Below are 17,786 nucleotides of genomic sequence, written 5' to 3'. Positions count from 1 at the left end.
AAACTATTTTTCATTATGAGCATTCACTTGTAAAAAAATACATACACATTAAAAGTTTAACATATATTCTAAACTGAGCTGATATCTACATGCATAAATGTCTGTTAACAATGAACAAAACTAAATGGTGTTTACTTCTAAATCTTGTCAGTCATTTTCTACATAATCTGCATAAAACGGAACCATAGATTAAATAGCAAAACCACAGAAACAGATTCAGTTCATTTTTTTCTTTCCTGTGAAGTACTTAACGAAAATAGAAAGGATACGAAGCTACAAAATTAGACACAGATGTCTTAAAATCTGGAGAAATGGCAAAGCTATTTACAAATCAGCACCAGGGAGCCAGTATTCAATAATAGAACCAGAAGGCCTACACCCAGATAGGCAGCTGAGTTTCAGTGCCACTTTAAACCTTAAAAAAACGCCATCTCATTTCATTTTCCTGATTCTGTCTTAAATGAAATAAAAATGACATAATAGCTTTTGATTTCTATTTCTGGTGTTTATCTCTGGGTACCCAGAAAACAAATTCAGTGGCAGGAGTGGAAGAAATATAAAGAAGAAGATATGTCACAGAACCTCTTTGCAAAAGGAACAAGGTTTATTCCTGTTTCTCTGATTCCTTCAGCAGTGAAAGGACCATGGATCTGGTGTTGGAAATGTGCAATACCAATTCTATCCACTGGTGTGGCATTTCAGGAAGACAGCTTGGAAAACTACATCCAAGTTCCTCTCTCTGTCTTGCCCTTACTCTCCTGTCTTCAGTGCAGGGACTGCAGGTATGCACTCTTCTAAGTAATTTCTTTGGGGGCTGTTAACCCACAGTCATTTATTCTAGTCATATTTTCTGTCTTATTACTAATGAGTGAGAACTTAGCTCTATATCTTTCTCTCAATAGAGCGTCTCCGGCTTAAGACTGACAGACACATTCTTAAAGAGAACATACGAATATGATGACATCGCACAAGTCTGTGTGGTATCTTCGGCCATTAAAGTGGAAAGCTGAAGAAAATTCCCAGTGTTGAGCTTTTCATTGAGCTTCACAGAATTTCATATTTTTTGACACCTTTGTAAAATCATTAAGCTAACAGCAAAAATAAGTATCTATTACTTAAATTTCTTTCCTATAAAGGTTATTTAAGTTTTGTAAAGAAGATATTTTTACTTTGCTTAAGTATCTAGGACAGTTTGCAGGCAAAATAGTTCTATCAAAAATGTTCAGCTCTGCCATTGTCGAACAGGAGCAGCCAGTAGGAACACATGGTGTTTACAAATACAGTCAGCTGGCTGGACGTGGGTGCAGGCCATAATTTGTTGACCTCAGATAGAAAATAGTTAAAACTAGAATTTGAGAATTCTTGTAATACTTTGTTTAGAAGTATTTCAGTTATCCCTCTTTTTTTCCCAAGCTCCTCGGCCTACAGAATAACACAGGGGTGGTCCTTGTTTAACCATGCTAGCACAGTATGAATGTTTCTTGTTATTTTCAAAATTATTTTACTGGTATGTATTTGTGTTTATGTGTAATACATATGTGTAAATGTCAGTTACTGAACAGCAGATAAGAATTGATTTTATTTCTTAGGTTAGTTGATCACTAGGTTAACTTTTAACAGAAGCCTGGTATTTTCTAATTCTAAATCCAAAATTTCTGATATTTTTTCCCATTGAAAAAAAAGTCACTTTTAAGGGCATATTTAATGGATTTCCAACTTCTTATATTTGATTTTGAGCTTATATCATGTGTAATTCTTGTAAAACTTTCTATTTCAGCATGTAATCTATGCTTGCTTATATCGTGAAGAAAAAAAGTGAGAAAGTTAATAATGATTGTACACTTACAATCATTACAACATGATTGTAGTAGAAAGTGTTAAGAAAACAAAAGCATATGCTGTTAAAAACTCTTGTTTTGATAAATTGAAATTAGGGATCTATATATAATTTCTTAAATACAGGAGTACATTAAGTCAAATACAAAATTGGTTTTTCTTAAGTGCATAATTATTTATTGCCATGACAAACTGGTATGAAGTGAAAGCAACAGTCAGAATGAGATTTGCCCCTTATATTGGAGTAATGATTAATAAAATGTCTTTGCAAAATAAAGTGCAAGTTGTATAAAGTTGAAATTTGTCTTTCTTCCAGCATGATTAAGATTGATTAAATGATGAAATAAGATTTTATTGCCATTGATCTAGGTATTTTGACTGTTCTTCAAGCTTCCTCTCAGGACTGAACCTTCTGCTTCAAATTCAAAGATAACTTAGTGGTTACTTGCTAATATAATTTGTCTTAATTACAAAGTCTCATTTATAAGCAATAAGCTAGACATATATTACTGATGCTTTTAAGTAGAGGGTAGAGAATGTAATCTTAGAAAGGATCTGTTTTACCACATTATAAAAATTAGATAAACAACTTTGTATAGTAAATGAAAATTTCATTCGCATAAAAAAGACATCTTACGTTTTACATAGCATCCTAACAGGTATAGCTACTATAGTGAAGTGTGGTCATTAGAAGTCAATTATTCCTCAGGAAAATAAATTCTGTTAGTAGATTAAATATTTACTTTAACATTCTCTTGTTTCTTTAGTTAGAATGAAACTTCATTTCCAAATGTCAAAATATTTTGGGAATTTCTTATTATTATAAAAGTAGCTAACACTGTCAACTACCCAAAACTTTGAAGTAGCCTGCAGTGCGTGATTTCAAAGTGATCAAGATATTTGAACAAAAATGGTTTAAGAAGAACAGAAATTCAGGTAAGTAGACAAATAATCACCTAGATGAATTTGCTATTGATATATCAGCAAAGAAACAGGAAAAGTGAAATGGAAGAAATTAGCAGTTCTCATTCATGTCGAAACAGTGACTGCCTTAGATAGAAGCAAATCAAGATACTGTTTTAAAGTGCTTTTTCTTATATGCCTATGTCTGATTTTGGTGATAGAGTAATACCTTAGAAAAGCTGGGAAATGTTTTCTCCTCTTGTATGATTTAGAAGAAATTGTATAAAATATTTATCCTTGTTTTGGTAGCATTCGACACTGAAATCAGGGCCTGTGTAGTTTTTCCTCAGTGAGCTTTAGTGGGTTTTGTCTTACAAGAAATTCATCAATTTCTTCTAAGTTGTTATTTATATGGTGTATGGGAAAGTTGGTATTAGCATTTTCTAACTAACCTTTTATTATCTCCAAGGTCTGCAGTGATAACCACCTTTTTTTTTTTATTTTATTACAATTGATACTTTGTACTTTCCCTGTTTTCCTAGCTAGTCATCTAGAGGCTTATCCATTTTGTTGACCTGATCTGAAGATGTGATTAATATACTCAAGATAGCTTTGCTAAAAACTTCTTGATACTGGATTCTTACTAGATAAAAATACCTGATTTTTCATTATGATCATCTTTGCTTTGCTTTTCCCTGCTTCAATCATCACTTACATGTTACTCATTAGCATGTAACTCTTAACACTTCAACATTAGGAATTCAATTTAACTTCATGAAAAGTTATATTGGTTTTGATGGGATAGAGGAGATTTAACTCAGAGGGGCTAAGACTTAAGCTTTGCTCTTCTCTAGCCAGAACCATAGGCTCATAAATATCTTTGTTGTATTCTGAAGCCCAAGCATTAGGTATTTGCTAGTCTGAGGAGAAACTTCTATCCTAATGTTTTGAAATTAGAGTCCTTGGATCTACTTGAGAACCACCTGGTATTCCGTATAAAATGCTAATTCCTGGGCCTTGTTACAGGACCTATTACATAAAAATAAAAATCAAAGATTGGCCTTTAATTACTTTTTTAATGGGTTCTTTAGGTGATTCTTAACAGAACTGTTATTCTGATCTCACAAAGGGAAAGAAAGGAAAAGTTGATATTTAAATGTCAAGGTACCACATAGTTTTTTAGAACCATTTTATTAAGGTCCTGGTCATTATCAGTGTTACCCACTTACTTCTATATTACTTTTTCAGTTTTCCTTCACAACACTAAATAATGTGCCTGCTCAAATTTACCAATTTCATGATTCTAGTTGGAATTAGATTCCAGTTGGAATGGTCTGCCCACCAAATGCCACTTCTCTCTACTAATATACTAATTTCAATATAATACTTTAAGCCCCCTGTTCTATTTAAGTTGCATCAAATTAAAGTTAAGCATAAAAATGGCATGCCAAGTCAAATATAGCAGAGGATTACATGAACAAAGAAGGGTAGGGATAAAGGTTTTTTGGATCCATCAAGTAATTACTAAGTCTTAGAAAATCAGAATTTATGGGCACATAATTAAATGTCACTTAGAAAATCCTTAATTAGGGCCAAGCCACTCACTTATTTAAATGTAGTTAAATGAGAGTTTCCATGGTAAGGTCACCACTGGGAAAATTGTGCTATTAAATTGAATAGTTACATAACTGACCTAATTGGTACCATTAAGGATTTCTAATTGTATTTTATTATGTACTTAGCATAATTTATCATGCTTATATTATCAATAACCAAATTGCAGGCAAGGTTAATAAAGAACTATGCAGAAAACCTGAGCATACTATCTTCATCTATACATTCACAGCATCAATTTTTCTTTTCAAAATAACATACCTTCCACCAAAGACTGTTTTCTACCAGCTCTAAAGATTCCCTTTCATCCATCAGAACAAGCAGCAATCAAGGTGGTACTGGGCCCTATGATATATATTCATTACTTCATAACATTATCACAGCTAAACCTAGATAACAAATTTCTTCTCTCTAGACATGCTGCTTAGTGGAAGTATATTTACCCTAAACCAGCATAAGAAACCTTTCCTCTTGGTGATGTCCCCGTTCAAAAAAAAATATTCTTAAGGGAATTTGGAGCTCAACAATAAACAGCCCTATCACTCAATAAATATACTCTGCTATTAGGTATAATATACAAATATGGTGGAGGTTTGAAAATGGAACCCAGTCTAGTGTATTACTAACACTTAAAATGGCTACCAGTCATTTTTTTTTACAAGAGTCTCATTATGTTTAAGTCTGTTGGTGCTAAATCTATTGTCTACACGGATTTATCCTTTAGTTGTTTTGTTTTGGCCATTATCTACAGCAGATATTCAGAGTCGTAAACCATTTGTACACTGGGCTAGGACCCCTATTCTCTAATCAGGAATGTTCTTCAGTGCTGCTGCTGAATGATCTGCTCCGAATGTGATTTCTCAGTTGTTCTATAAGTTCAGGATTCTGCTGCTGTATTTGCTGCGCAAACTGCTGTCCCCTGTATTAAAGAGGCAAAGTAGTATGAATTAGGGAATTTCCAATCACACCATACCTATGCAAAAAAATAAATAAATAAAATAAAGGCAAAGAATGTGGGTATTTTAACCAAGGGATCTTTTTCTATTAAATGTTTAGAACCACAACTTTAGAATTTATAAGTTTACTGGTGCTTCCATAATAATAGCATTACTACTGTGCAGTTTTCTTGACAAGAACAAAAAACATCCAAGGTGAAAAGTGAGTCCCTGAAGTGGGTGATAGTCCCTCCAGCAGTGCTTAACTACAAATAGCAAAAGGCTAAGCATAATTTTTTTTATGTGCTCAAATATAATGCAAGGTATTTACTCTTGTAGTCAAGTCTTAATAGTCTAGTGTGACCATATGGTGATACTCATAGATAGCACCTACCAAAACTGATTTTGAAAAGACAGGAAATTTAAACAAATTGCTGAGTGAGTTAGCCTCAATTGCAAGTGTTGGACAGCACTATATTTATGCCACTTAAAGTTCACTCTAAAAATATAATTTTGCACGGTCATGTTCACAAACTTCAAATGGTACTTGTTGCTTTCTATAAAATTTTCAGTGGTAGTTTCATACTCAGATTCCAAAAGCAGAGTATCTTAAGCAAATGGGATAGAAAGTGCTCACGTAATACGAATATGCATGACATCCCATACTGAAATGTCTAAACAGAAGTTTTCTAATATATGCAACACAAATTTTTAAATCGTTATGTGTCCCTAAATTAATGAGTACTTGAAAAGTAGATGTTTGAGTACTTGAAAAGTAGATGTTTAATTTTCATTTATATCCTTGAGAAGTTATTTTAATATCTGTCAAAAGGTTTTCTTAGATCTTCACTGGCAATCAGTCATCATGGGAATCAACTATTTTTGAGATTACGTTATGTTTGCACATAAAATTTATACTGTTTCTCTCCCTTAAATGTACCAGATGGTCATATCAGATCACCAATCTTTAAATAAAGATGATAGTTTTGATAGTACCATTTAAAACTAAGGATCCTAATATACTGACAGCACAATCCAGTAATAAAAAAGGTAGGCTGCAAATCAAAAAACTAAATGTAGACCTAGCAATGTATGGTCTGAAGCCTTAGTGAATCACTAAACTTTCTCTCAGATTTTCTATTGAATAGAAATGTAAATACCTGTTCATTATTAATTACATTACTGAGATATCACTCAAAAAAAAAACTGAATATATATGGTTGCTTTTCTTTAGGTACAAAGCTAGCAAGACATTCCAGATCTTAGATTCCTACTTTTCAATCTAAAAAGTACTTCCAATCTATGAACTTCTTTTATATTTAATAACTAATTAGGTAACTGATGGTAACAATAAAAAAATAAAAATTTTAAAAGAAAGCCTTGCTTCCCACACTTTAAAGATAAAACACTTTTTCACTATTTGTATTTTAAGTACACACTTACGCTTGGATGAGGCTAGACAGGTCAGTTAGGCCCCCAACTCCAGCAGCAGGTCCTCCAATGGCATTTGTCATCATTCCTGACATTCTAGAGTATGCAAGAGACATATCACTTGTTTAGCATATATTATTAGTATATAACAGCCAATGGAAAAGCCCGTTAAATATTCCTACACTGTGCAGTAGGTTAGGCCAAATGTGTGTGACTTTAAATTCTGACCAGTATTCAGGGCAGTTTTATCATTTTAGTGTAAGTGGAAAGAAGAAATGTAATAAGCTTTTCAGTACACTTACAGCTGTTGAACTTGAGGATTCTGCATTAAACTTGCTGCCTAGAATTGAAAAAAAAAAAAATAGCATTTCCCATTAAGGAGTTACAATTTAGGAATTTTTGACATGGAATTTTTTCAAAAAGTAGAGGAACAAAGGCTAAACCATGTCAGTACTTTGGATTTTGTACAAGTATTTTGTAGATTTCCAGTGTGCTATACAAAGTAAAAGGAAATGTAAAAAAAGGAGGTGCTAGAAAAAAGTAGTATTAAAAATACATTGCAAAGATAAAGTGATTATAGTCTAAGAATACTGACAGCAGTTATTACTACTGATCAGATCCATAAAGCCACAAGGAAAAATACAGACTTTAAAAGTATAGTTAAAGAATCTACACTTGAGAGGGTCTGTTTCAAAGAGTACCCTAAAGATGTGACCTCCCTCCAAGTTGTCTCAATTCGTCAATGCTTCAGTAGGAGCGAAATAATTAAACATCTTTTAAAACTTTATATTTTGAAAGCCTAATATTTTATTTTTGCCTTATTGGTAGTGTCAACAATATTCATATAAGTTATATTTAGTCTAAATCTTTGTAGACAGTAAGCTAATTTTTGATTCACTGACCCAAAATAAACTGTTAGAAGCCACCACTTGCTTTTATTACCAGAAATATAGTTATTTGACTGACTTTCACATGATTCAATTAAGGTTAGACTTGATGCCTCTGTGCCAGCACATTAATGCTATGAGGCATTGCACCAAAAAAGCAAGGGTTTATGTGCTATAAACAAAGCATTTCTTTCATAATCAATTTGATTTTGCAGAAATAATTCTTTCTCTTTTTCTAGACTCTAGGACCTAGAAGAAATACAGATCAGATCATATAGCTCTTCTGAGCACTTTGAAAAAAGCAGTCCTCCAGGTACTGTAAGTTAGAAAATGACTTCCACATTAGTAATTAATTACTTGCTCACTGTAATTACACACAAAAAAATTGCATTTCAGATAAATCTCCTTCCCCAGCATGGGCTAGTTACAGCTGGCCAGGTGCACTAGAGAATGGGTACTGTTGGTTGTACTTTTCACATAATGTTTCTTCTACTTCTCTTCCTCTAGCTTGCTGACTCAGAGTTCAGGTTCTCCATGAACAGAGATAAATGAAGAAAGAGAATAAGGAGAGCAGGAAAATTCTTTTTTTTTTTTTAAGATTATATTTATTTATGTATAGAATAACTTGTGTAGGCCGGAGTTGCAGGGCATGAGAGAATTCAGGAGAGACAGAGTGGGGAGCAGAACGGGAGTATCTACTGAAATACACTGCTGAAGGGAGCAGCGGGTGAGACCAGGAGAGGTCCTTGCTGTGCCAATGTGGATTAACACCCTGACCCAGGACTGAACTCAGAGCATAGGGTGATAGTGCTGAGACTTAACTCCTAGGATACCAGGGATGCTCAAGAACAGGAAAATTCTTATTTGACTACTTGTAGTATTGTTGGTTTTGTACTGGTACTCTTTGGGTTTGCAAGTTTTTAAAACTACTTAGATTCTCTCATTGGACACTATCTGAAATTCTTCAGACACTTCTTATTACCCCCATCTCCCTTGAGGATTTCTCCTCTACTTTCTGAAAAGAGTAATTTACTCTCTGGATCTATGCTGTCACTTACCCTTTGGTCCCAGGTTCTCAGTAATTCTTCTCTCAGAACTATCAGAGTTGGGATTCTGCTACCCTCCAGGAGGGCCTCTTGGGCAAATTCAAGTCTGGAACTGTCTTGCAAGCTTGGAACTGTCTGATGGCTCTGCTTGGACCAGGAAACATACCTCTACTCCCCTGTCTTCGGGACTTCCCAGACCACAAGCTAATTATGTTACTTGCTTCTCCAGCTGGCAAGTCAGATACCAGTCTGCTGTCTGCCAAACTGTTGCCCATCTTTCATAGAAAGCGCTGAGTGGGCCAGAAAGGCCTTTTCCAGTGGACTTAAGCTGAAGTCTATAGCCCCCCTACTCCCCACGTGCATGGAGCAGGGCTCTAACCCCAGCAGCATGCTACAAAAATCTTTAACCTCTGTCATCTGATCCTTTCTAAGAACCACAAAGCATAATTTTAATCTCCACCTTTTTGCAATTCCTACATAGTAGTCTTACAATTTATTTCAGTATATAGTGTCTTTAGGCATAAGCCAAATATAAAACTAACAAATCCATTTTCCACATTGTAATAGCATAACCTAAGGCCTGGAAATAGGTAGCAATGTTCAAAAATGTATCTACAGAGATATATTTTTGCTGTCATGCAGCTGGAAAGACCAACTTAAATTTGATTACCTCAGAGGCACTAATATTCAGTGAGAATTTTAGTTATTGGATTACATTTGCAAGTGAAACACTTGCCTTTCTGGTAATAAAAGCAACTAGTAGTTTTTGCCAATACCTTATTTAGGGTCAGTGATTCAAGTATTACCATCTAGTCACCTACAGGTAGAACACAGAGAAAACAAAAAAAATATCAGACAAACTTTAAAAACACCCCTTGAAAACTGACCACGTCTGCAGCTTTCATAGTAGTGGAGGGAGAATGTGAGTGGGGGAGGGGAGGAAGGCCACCAAGGGCTTTGGTGGAGGCCCATTGGTGCTTCAGTGGTGGGAGTGTGATGGTAACTATACCTGAGAGGGCAAATCCTATACTGTCAGAACACTGGCAAGGATTTGGAATAATAGCACTTCAATAGCAATAAATAATTTTTGTTTTAATTACTATCCTCAAAGATTTAGACTACTAATTTTAAACTCCTAGTTCGTACAAACCTACCAGTTGTTCAAAAGCTTACTTAGTTCAGTAGGAATGAGTTATCTCTGCATTTCAACTCAACTGAAATTTAGTGACTACAAGGCATATTTTTTGAAGGTGCTGCCTTCCAAGTGTACAGCATGTGGTGGAATGGGTCTCAGCCACAAATATAAAGTTACCCAAGAACTTTATATACCCAGTTGACATCCACCACTCACTAGAGTTCCAAATACTGGACCAGAGAATGTGTTTTCCAAAAAGTCCACAAGTGATTTTGCTGGTTTGAGGTACAGCATACATTTGTAAGAAATTTATATTGAAAGTTCAAATAAATTCTTATGATAGAAAAGAAACAGACAATGCTGAGAAAAGAGCTTAGGGAACCATAAAAACCAAAACCCCGACCTCAATTATTAGATACCTTCCTATGACCACTTTTATGCAAAGTAATTTTTAACCTTCTGTAAATTTGCGACCTTTCTGCCAATCTGATGAAAAATACATTTCTTTCCCTAGAAACATTCATATAACCACATGAATACACATGTCTGTATGTAACTTCAGGGACTCTGGTCTTCCTAAAGTTCATTCATGGCTTTCCCACAAATTAATTCTCATAGGTAAGAACATCAGTTTGACATATCACAACTCCATTGCCACCACCAACACAAAGCTCCCTTACATGTTTCTCAAGTTTTGTAACTATATAGCTCTATCAGAAATAGCTGCAAAATAGAAAAAGAAATATACTCACCATACTAATGAAGGCTGGATTGTTTATTAAGCTAGCCATGTCAAAGCTCAATCCAGTTCCTGTCTGTAAAGAAGTACATGTCTGAGAATCATTCTACACTAGAAGTTAATGACAATAATTGTGAATGGCCCAAAAAAAAAAAAAAAGCATTCATTTGGCATTCAAAACTTACAGGACTAGATACCTCTCTTAACTTCTGTTCTGCTATTTTCAGATTTGATTTATAGGAATCATTTTCAGGATCAAGATCTAATGCCTTTTGATAACTTGTAACTGCTTCTTCAAATTTATTCATGGCAGTGAGGGCCAGCCTGAAGAGAATTTAAGAGTATAAGATACATGAGTAAAGAACCTTAGGACATCACAATGTAGTCAAACATCTATCCTGGTATCCGGCTCTAATCCAGATTATAGCTAATTTATTTGTTGTATTATGGTTCACAGGAATAACACTAAAATTTCCTCTAATTCCAAGATTCTGTAAGTTAGACTTTTCCTGACAATCCTGGTTATCCTATATGATTATGAACTTAGTGCCTGGAGATGAACTGTGCCTGCTTTTACAGTGGTAAGCCTAATATGTGAAGAGATTTGTGCCATGAATGCCTAGATTAAGGTCCACAAAGATGTCAGTTGATGAATAATCCCATGGTCATATAATTTCATGATGCTAAAGACATTTTAAGGACTCTAACCTAAACTTGTATATCATATGTCTTACTTTCTTCTTCCAACTAGAGACATTGAGCCATAATAAATATAAATTTGCCCTTAAAAAAAAAAAATAGTTGACTACCCCTGACAAGACAAAAAAAAAATAGTTGACTACCCCTGACAAGACCTGCTAGTTGTAAAGAGATAAAATTTACAGCTCAAATAAATTATTATCACAGCCACAGGTCAAAGAGTTAATTATAACATTTTTGTTTTCCTCCACCTAGTTAAAATTTATTTATTGGAAAATTACTTCAAAACAATGTAATAATGGTTTTTATGAAGAGGTAATATTGAGGGCTTTGTACTTACTCTAGGTTTGTTTTTAACAAATTATCCCAATTCATTCTTGGCTAGCTTACCTCATAGAATCCTGATCTAGAACAGAGTCTAACCAAAGAAAAGCTCCCAGAATCTAATTAGTGTTCTACAAGTTGCCAATGAGAGAAACTTCTCAGAGTTGTCAACTAATCAACAGTCAGTTTTTATTAATGCTTGGTGATATGCCAGACAGTATTTTAGATTCTATAAGGAGAAAGGGAAAATTCTCATTTATAAAAATTCCATCCTACCTGGGAAAGACATGTATTAAACATGAAAATAAAAAAAAAGAATGAATAAAGCTGTTCACATTAAAAAGAGCTGAAAGTCATATGAAAATCAGGTCTGAAGCATTCTAAATAAAAGCAGCTAAACAGAGGGGCCCTGAGAACATCAAAGTTTAGTATGCTGGAAGAATAAGACAAAGGCTGAGGAGGAGGGAACGTAAGGAAAAAAGACAGTCTCAGGAAGGATTGTGTCAGATCAGAGAGGATCATGATTTGGAGTTAGGATGTTATTCCGGTTGAAATGAAGTGACATGATTTATGCTTTGGAAAGCTCACTCTGGCTTCTCTGCTGAGCATCAACCTGGGTGTACAATAGAGCGTAGGCAAAGAGATCAGTTAGGAAGTTACTGCAGTTTGGAATAGGGTTACAAGTGCTTAAATACAAGATATATGTGCGGAATAGAATTGACAGGACTTACTGACAGATCAGTTTGCAAGGCAATAAGAATAGGGGATGATTCCTTGGCTTTTAACCTGAGCTCTAAGTAGGTGAATCATGATACTATTTACTGAAATAGACCAAGAGCTCTGTTTGGGACATGTTAACTTTAAAATGTCTAGTAAGTATCTAAATGGGAATTTAAAAGTATTTGAATATAGAATTCAAACATAGAACTTGAAGTTAGTCAGCATATACAATTGATTCTCACTGTTCATAGTGAACCCTGAATTAGCAAATATCAAACAATTGCTCTTAGGGGAAAATAGTTCGTGAAAACCTTTAGTTAGAACATTTTATGAGCCATAAATAAGTGTGTTATATCAGTATTTCTGTTTAAATAAACTTTATTTAATATTATTGTCAATTCATTAACATTGAACTTATAGCATAAACCAAGTTCATCTAACACATACACATCTAAGTATAGCCTGCTTGTGGTTAGGAACACTACGTAATTCTTCATTCTACATTTAGAAATCACTGTAAAGAGAGAAGTCACAACAAAAGGCACAGAAATGCAACAACAACAACAAAAAGCATGTGTGTCTGTGTGTGTGGCATTAAATATTGTGAAAACCCACTTTCCAAAATAGGAGCTGAAAAAAAATAAAAAGATCACCTTATGTGATCTTAGCTGTCATCCTTCACATCAGCTGACTACAATTTTTCCTCATTCTAACCACAAAAGCACAGTATTGATATGGGGACTACAGGGGGAAAGATCTAGTTAACATATTCTTAAATATGGAACCCAGGAAAAAACAGTATCAACTGTATGTGGAATTTAAAAGCATGGGGCATATTGTATCTCATAAAATCAGAACAGAACAGACAGAAACAGCAGCAACACAGGCTAGAGCTTTGAAGAAACCACTGTTTAGAGGTAGGTCCAGTAAAGGGAGACTAAGAATACACAACCAGCATAGTAAAAAGGAAACCAGGAAGTGTGGAACAACAGAAACCTAGAGAATGAACTAGTCAAAAATAAGGTTATCATAGTAAATATCAAAGATGGGTTGGATGAGGATACAGGTTTGAACATTTTTATGTGAACTGAGTATTTTCATTATTTGCTTTGGCAAAATATAAACAACTGGTGACCATAAACAGAGCTCTCACTAGAGGGACACAGACAAAAGCCCTGAGGAGAGAATGTAAGATAATAAGAATGAAAGAAACTGTAAGGGGTGGTTGGCAGAGGAGGAGGAACTGAAAAATGAGATTGTGCTGGCTGAAAGGATGGTTGCAATGGATTCTTTGTCATGACCATTTCACATGCAATCATTATCACTGTAGAAGTAGGAAAACTAAAGTTGGGAAGAGGAAGAGGATAATTGCAAGTGGGGAGTCCTAGTGAAAGTACAAAGAGTGGGATTTAAAGAATGAATTGAGGTGATGGCCTTCGACCAAAACAACTCCATTTTAAAAGGATAAAGGTAGGCTGTATAGGTACAAGTGCAGGTAGACTGGTGGAAATAGGGAGATGAGTTACTTCTAAATGTATCAAAATAGTACAAGTACAAGGCAGTATCATGGAGGATATAGTAGAAACTTGTAGAAGAATGAGTATAAAATAGTACCTTCAGAGAGTGGTAGTGAATTTAGAAGGCATAGGATAATCTCCCACAACACTGAGTGGTCATTTGAAATTTGTCATCTTGAATATGAAATGAGTCTACTCTATACAGTACTATGATTTTCTACACCAACCATTCATTATATAACAAATCATCTCTCTCACAAGTCAAACACTGCAATTATTTCCACCCTTAATACCATATTTATCTCTTTAGTTCAAAGGATACAATCTTAAGCAGGAAATTCAAAACCAAGCCATTAAAATAGCATATCCGATACTACTTTGCACATTCTCCCAGAACTTACCCCATTCGCCCATAGGCCTTGCTGTACTTTGAATCAATTGCTATTGCTTTTTCACAATCCTTTATTGCATCTGTATAGTGACTTAATTTACTTTGAGCAGCAGCCCTGAGAGAGAGAAGAGAGAGATTTTTATTATAGCTACCTTCAAAAAACTATTTGAAAATAGTTTCCTTGCCCTGAAATGTATATCACTCCCAATGAATATCTAAATAAAATTGCCTAAGGTCATTCTAATCAAATAAAAAAAAACTCAAAAGCAGAGAAAATATGCAGACTGTCTTTCACTGTTTGCTTGCTATAGAAAACAAATATAGGAATCATGTAAATGATCTACCTATTTAATGCCTTTCTTATTTGCACAAACTAAAAACAGTAGGATATTGGGAACTATAGAGAAACTCAGAGTGATGTTTATAGCTATTAAGTGCTTTTATAGCTATTAAGAGTATTGTGCTGTTAATTGATGACTTTATTAAACCATCCAGCAAGTCTAAAATGAAAACTAAGATTTACCTGCGTGCCTAAATCTGCTACAACTTAAAGATAACAAGATAGCCCATCTACTTAGTATATAATCTCAACACAATTGAGGGCCATTGAATTCTTTCCAGGTTACCTTTAGCAAAGCTCCTGGAATGACTGAGTCTTGACAACATAATGAAGCCACTTACTATCCTTCACAAAATCCTGATAGCGGATAGCTCAGTCCCACAGTACTGCCCACTTCAACACCCAGGTACATACACTAGCAGAATTACTGTTCAACATGTATTCCTTCAAATTGAAAGTTCCCATATCACCTGCCAATCCATTCACTGTCATACCATTTGTTTTTCTGCTTTACTCACTCAACTAATATGATCTGTGGGCTATCTAATGCGCAGACACTTTTCTAAGCATAATGGATAGAGCAGTGATCAAAATAATATTCCTGTCCCCATATTCACTAATGTAAGTGATACATGTCATGTACAATATTTGATTACATGTACAGTGTACATGTAAGTAATTCAGTATTTGAGGGGGAGAAGTACATAGGGCAAACTAAAAAAAAAGATAATCTGAATCTAGTTCTGTCAACTTCCTGTCATACAGTTTTACTGAACCCTTATATCTCAGAGTAAGCTTATAAATTTAGAAAAAAATATATAGTCCTTTATTTCTGTTTTAAAATTTTAAATGTGAAAGTACAGCTTTCAACAACCCTGTTTGGGGAGTTTACTTGAAAGTAAACATATATATATATATATATGTGTGTGTATATATATATATATAAGTATGTGAATTCTCAATACAAACTAACAACCGGACAAAAATAGCCATTAGAAGAGGATACAGGATATATCATTTCCAAATAATTAGGAAAAGACAAAGTAGAGATAATATAATGGAAGCCAAAAAAGGGGGGTGGGGTGAGGGTGGGAAAGAAACCAAAAAAAACCTAAGATAGCATTAAACAATTCAAATGTATCAGTAATCACAAAGTTAACTAGGCAAAAATTAGATTCTCAAATTGGATACATAAGATACCAACTAAAACATCACCACATGTAGATTGAAGTTAAAGGGATAAAAAAGACAATTAGGCTTGTACTCAGTGAAATAAATTAGAAGGAAAAGAAAGTTGGATGGTTTCACACACAGGAGAAATGTAGGGAAACCAAACAAAGGGTTAGAGGGGGGAAAAAAGACAAAACTAGCAGGCAAATTATTGATCTGAGCCATGCAACAAAGGAGAGAGCATAGGGGTCAAAGAGGGGAGGGAAAAGCACAAGGGACCATGGTGATGGTTCACAGGGAAGGCAGTAATGGGAGATGTATAGGTATTCAGCTGAGGAGAGAAATTAAATATTGTACAAAAAAGAAAAAGAAAAAAACAATCATACAAACTGAAAATGAAGTAAAAGATAGTTGTGTAGAAAATAGTAATATCAGATATAAAACAAAAAGCATTATTAAGGATAGTCATTATTTATTGTCTTTTCTCATTTAATTCCATAGAAAGCATTTACATGGCTTGGAAGCCACATATACTAAGTTTTATTCTTATCCCTACAGAAGATGGTGGAAATGAGGTAGATGAGATAGAAATTGAAATGAGACTTCAAAAAAGATGAAAAAACGTATTCAAATTGAATAAAACAAAGACAAATCATTCTGTGTATAAAAGAGAAAGAATTCAAGTAATTTTTAAGCATAATACAATGAGTATATATCCTCAGTGAAATTCATTTTAAGGACAAAAAAATAGCAAGTCCATGATGATATTCAAAAAGTTGGAAAAAAAAAAAGAGGAAAAGCAGAAAAGGACAAAGTGGGGAAAAGTTCTTTACAGAAATATGTGAGGAAATATATGTAGATGAAGTGTTAAAATTATACAATAAATTTTAATTTTTTGATAAATTATAAATTGTCATCCAAGTACTAATGATTCAGGGAAAGGTACAATAAAACATTGGGTAAAAGATTGTTCAGGAACAGAGTATTCATGTGATCACATGATCTGACCTATTTTGATTACAAAAGAACTAAGAGAGAGTGGTGATAATCACAGCTCTAAGACATGAAACTTAAAATCACCATTAATGTGCCTTCTAATGTAATAATTGCTATATCTAATTATTTTTTTTTAAAGATTTATTTATTTGTACACACAGAACTGGGGTACAGGCCAGAGGCTCAGGGGCGGTGAGAGGCTTCACCAGAGACAGAGCGGGGAGCAGAACAGGCAGATGGACGAAGTACACTGCTGAGGGGAGCAGCAGGCAGGTCAGGAGAAGTCTGCTGCGCCATGTGGATCTCCTCCCGCAGCAGGCGGGAATCGAACTCATGCAGAAGTGGCTCAAGCTTCTCAGTGCTGTGCTTTAACCCGCTGCGCCACCAGGGAGGGCACCAAGATTTATTTTTATTAGTTTATGCATTCAAGAACTGGGGTATAGGCCAGAAGTGGGAAGGGTGAGAGGATTCACCAGAGACAGAGTGGGGAGCAGAACAGGTAGATCTATTGAAATACACTGCTGAGGGGAGCAACAGGAGAGACCAGGAGAGGTCTGCTGTGCCATATATGGGTTAGCTTCCTGATGGGGAATTGAGCTTAGGCCATGGCAGTGATAGGCTTTGATTTTATTCCTAGGCCACCAAGGAGGCCCTACACCTAATTATTTATGTAGGCCTCATAAAAAAATTTAACTTAAATTTGATCATGAAGAAGTAATCACAAGTTCAGAATAACATACAGTCCATAAGATCATTAACCAGTTCAAAATATATGAAGTCTTTATGCTGTATATCTTAAACTTAACACAGTGCTGTATGTCAATTATATATCAATAAAATGGAAGGAAGTGGGGATTAGAGATCATTTACCACAACTCTTTAAAAAGTCTGTCATGAAACAGAGCACCCAACACCACAATAGTGAAGGCAAAGATAAATAGATGGGACTACATTGAGTTAAAGAGCTTCTGTACAGCAAAAGAGACATTACAAAAAACAAACAGACAGCCCACTAATTGGGAAAACATTTTCTCACACAAAAGTAGTGATAAAGTGCTGATCACAAAAATATATGGAGAACTGATGAAACTCAACAAAAATAA

The 17,786-nt window shown here is 34.7% G+C and overlaps 2 protein-coding genes across 4 annotated transcripts in view; one reads left to right on the top strand and one right to left on the bottom strand.

The window, feature by feature from the left end:
* TRAPPC13 (trafficking protein particle complex 13) overlaps positions 1-3,703 on the top strand; it is a 35,570-nt gene extending 31,867 nt beyond the window's left edge. Inside the window, exons 11-12 of one of the 2 annotated variants that reach the window (XM_004678262.2) lie at positions 635-782; positions 903-3,703. In XM_004678262.2, coding sequence (XP_004678319.1) covers positions 635-782; positions 903-1,010 — 256 coding nt within the window. In that variant the 3' untranslated portion in view covers positions 1,011-3,703. Of the gene's footprint in view, positions 1-631; positions 783-902 lie in introns of both variants that reach the window. The other variant, XM_004678261.2, reaches the window with a different exon arrangement.
* A 92-nt stretch (positions 3,704-3,795) lies between these two features.
* Positions 3,796-17,786, bottom strand: part of SGTB (small glutamine-rich tetratricopeptide repeat (TPR)-containing, beta) — a 33,912-nt gene continuing 19,921 nt past the window's right edge. The window contains exons 6-11 of one of the 2 annotated variants that reach the window (XM_004678257.2): positions 14,188-14,292; positions 10,712-10,850; positions 10,540-10,602; positions 7,022-7,059; positions 6,732-6,815; positions 3,796-5,272 (exon numbers count right to left, since the gene is read on the bottom strand). In XM_004678257.2, coding sequence (XP_004678314.1) covers positions 5,161-5,272; positions 6,732-6,815; positions 7,022-7,059; positions 10,540-10,602; positions 10,712-10,850; positions 14,188-14,292 — 541 coding nt within the window. In that variant the 3' untranslated portion in view covers positions 3,796-5,160. The remainder of the gene's footprint in view (positions 5,273-6,731; positions 6,816-7,021; positions 7,060-10,539; positions 10,603-10,711; positions 10,851-14,187; positions 14,293-17,786) is intronic. The other variant, XM_012721831.1, reaches the window with a different exon arrangement.

Source organism: Condylura cristata, unplaced genomic scaffold, assembly GCF_000260355.1.
Source record: "Condylura cristata isolate star-nosed mole 26May11 unplaced genomic scaffold, ConCri1.0 scaffold00007, whole genome shotgun sequence".
Taxonomy (NCBI): domain Eukaryota; kingdom Metazoa; phylum Chordata; class Mammalia; order Eulipotyphla; family Talpidae; genus Condylura; species Condylura cristata.
The sequence above is the reverse complement of the archived record's forward strand: the minus strand, read 5'-3'. Positions and strand labels throughout refer to the sequence as shown.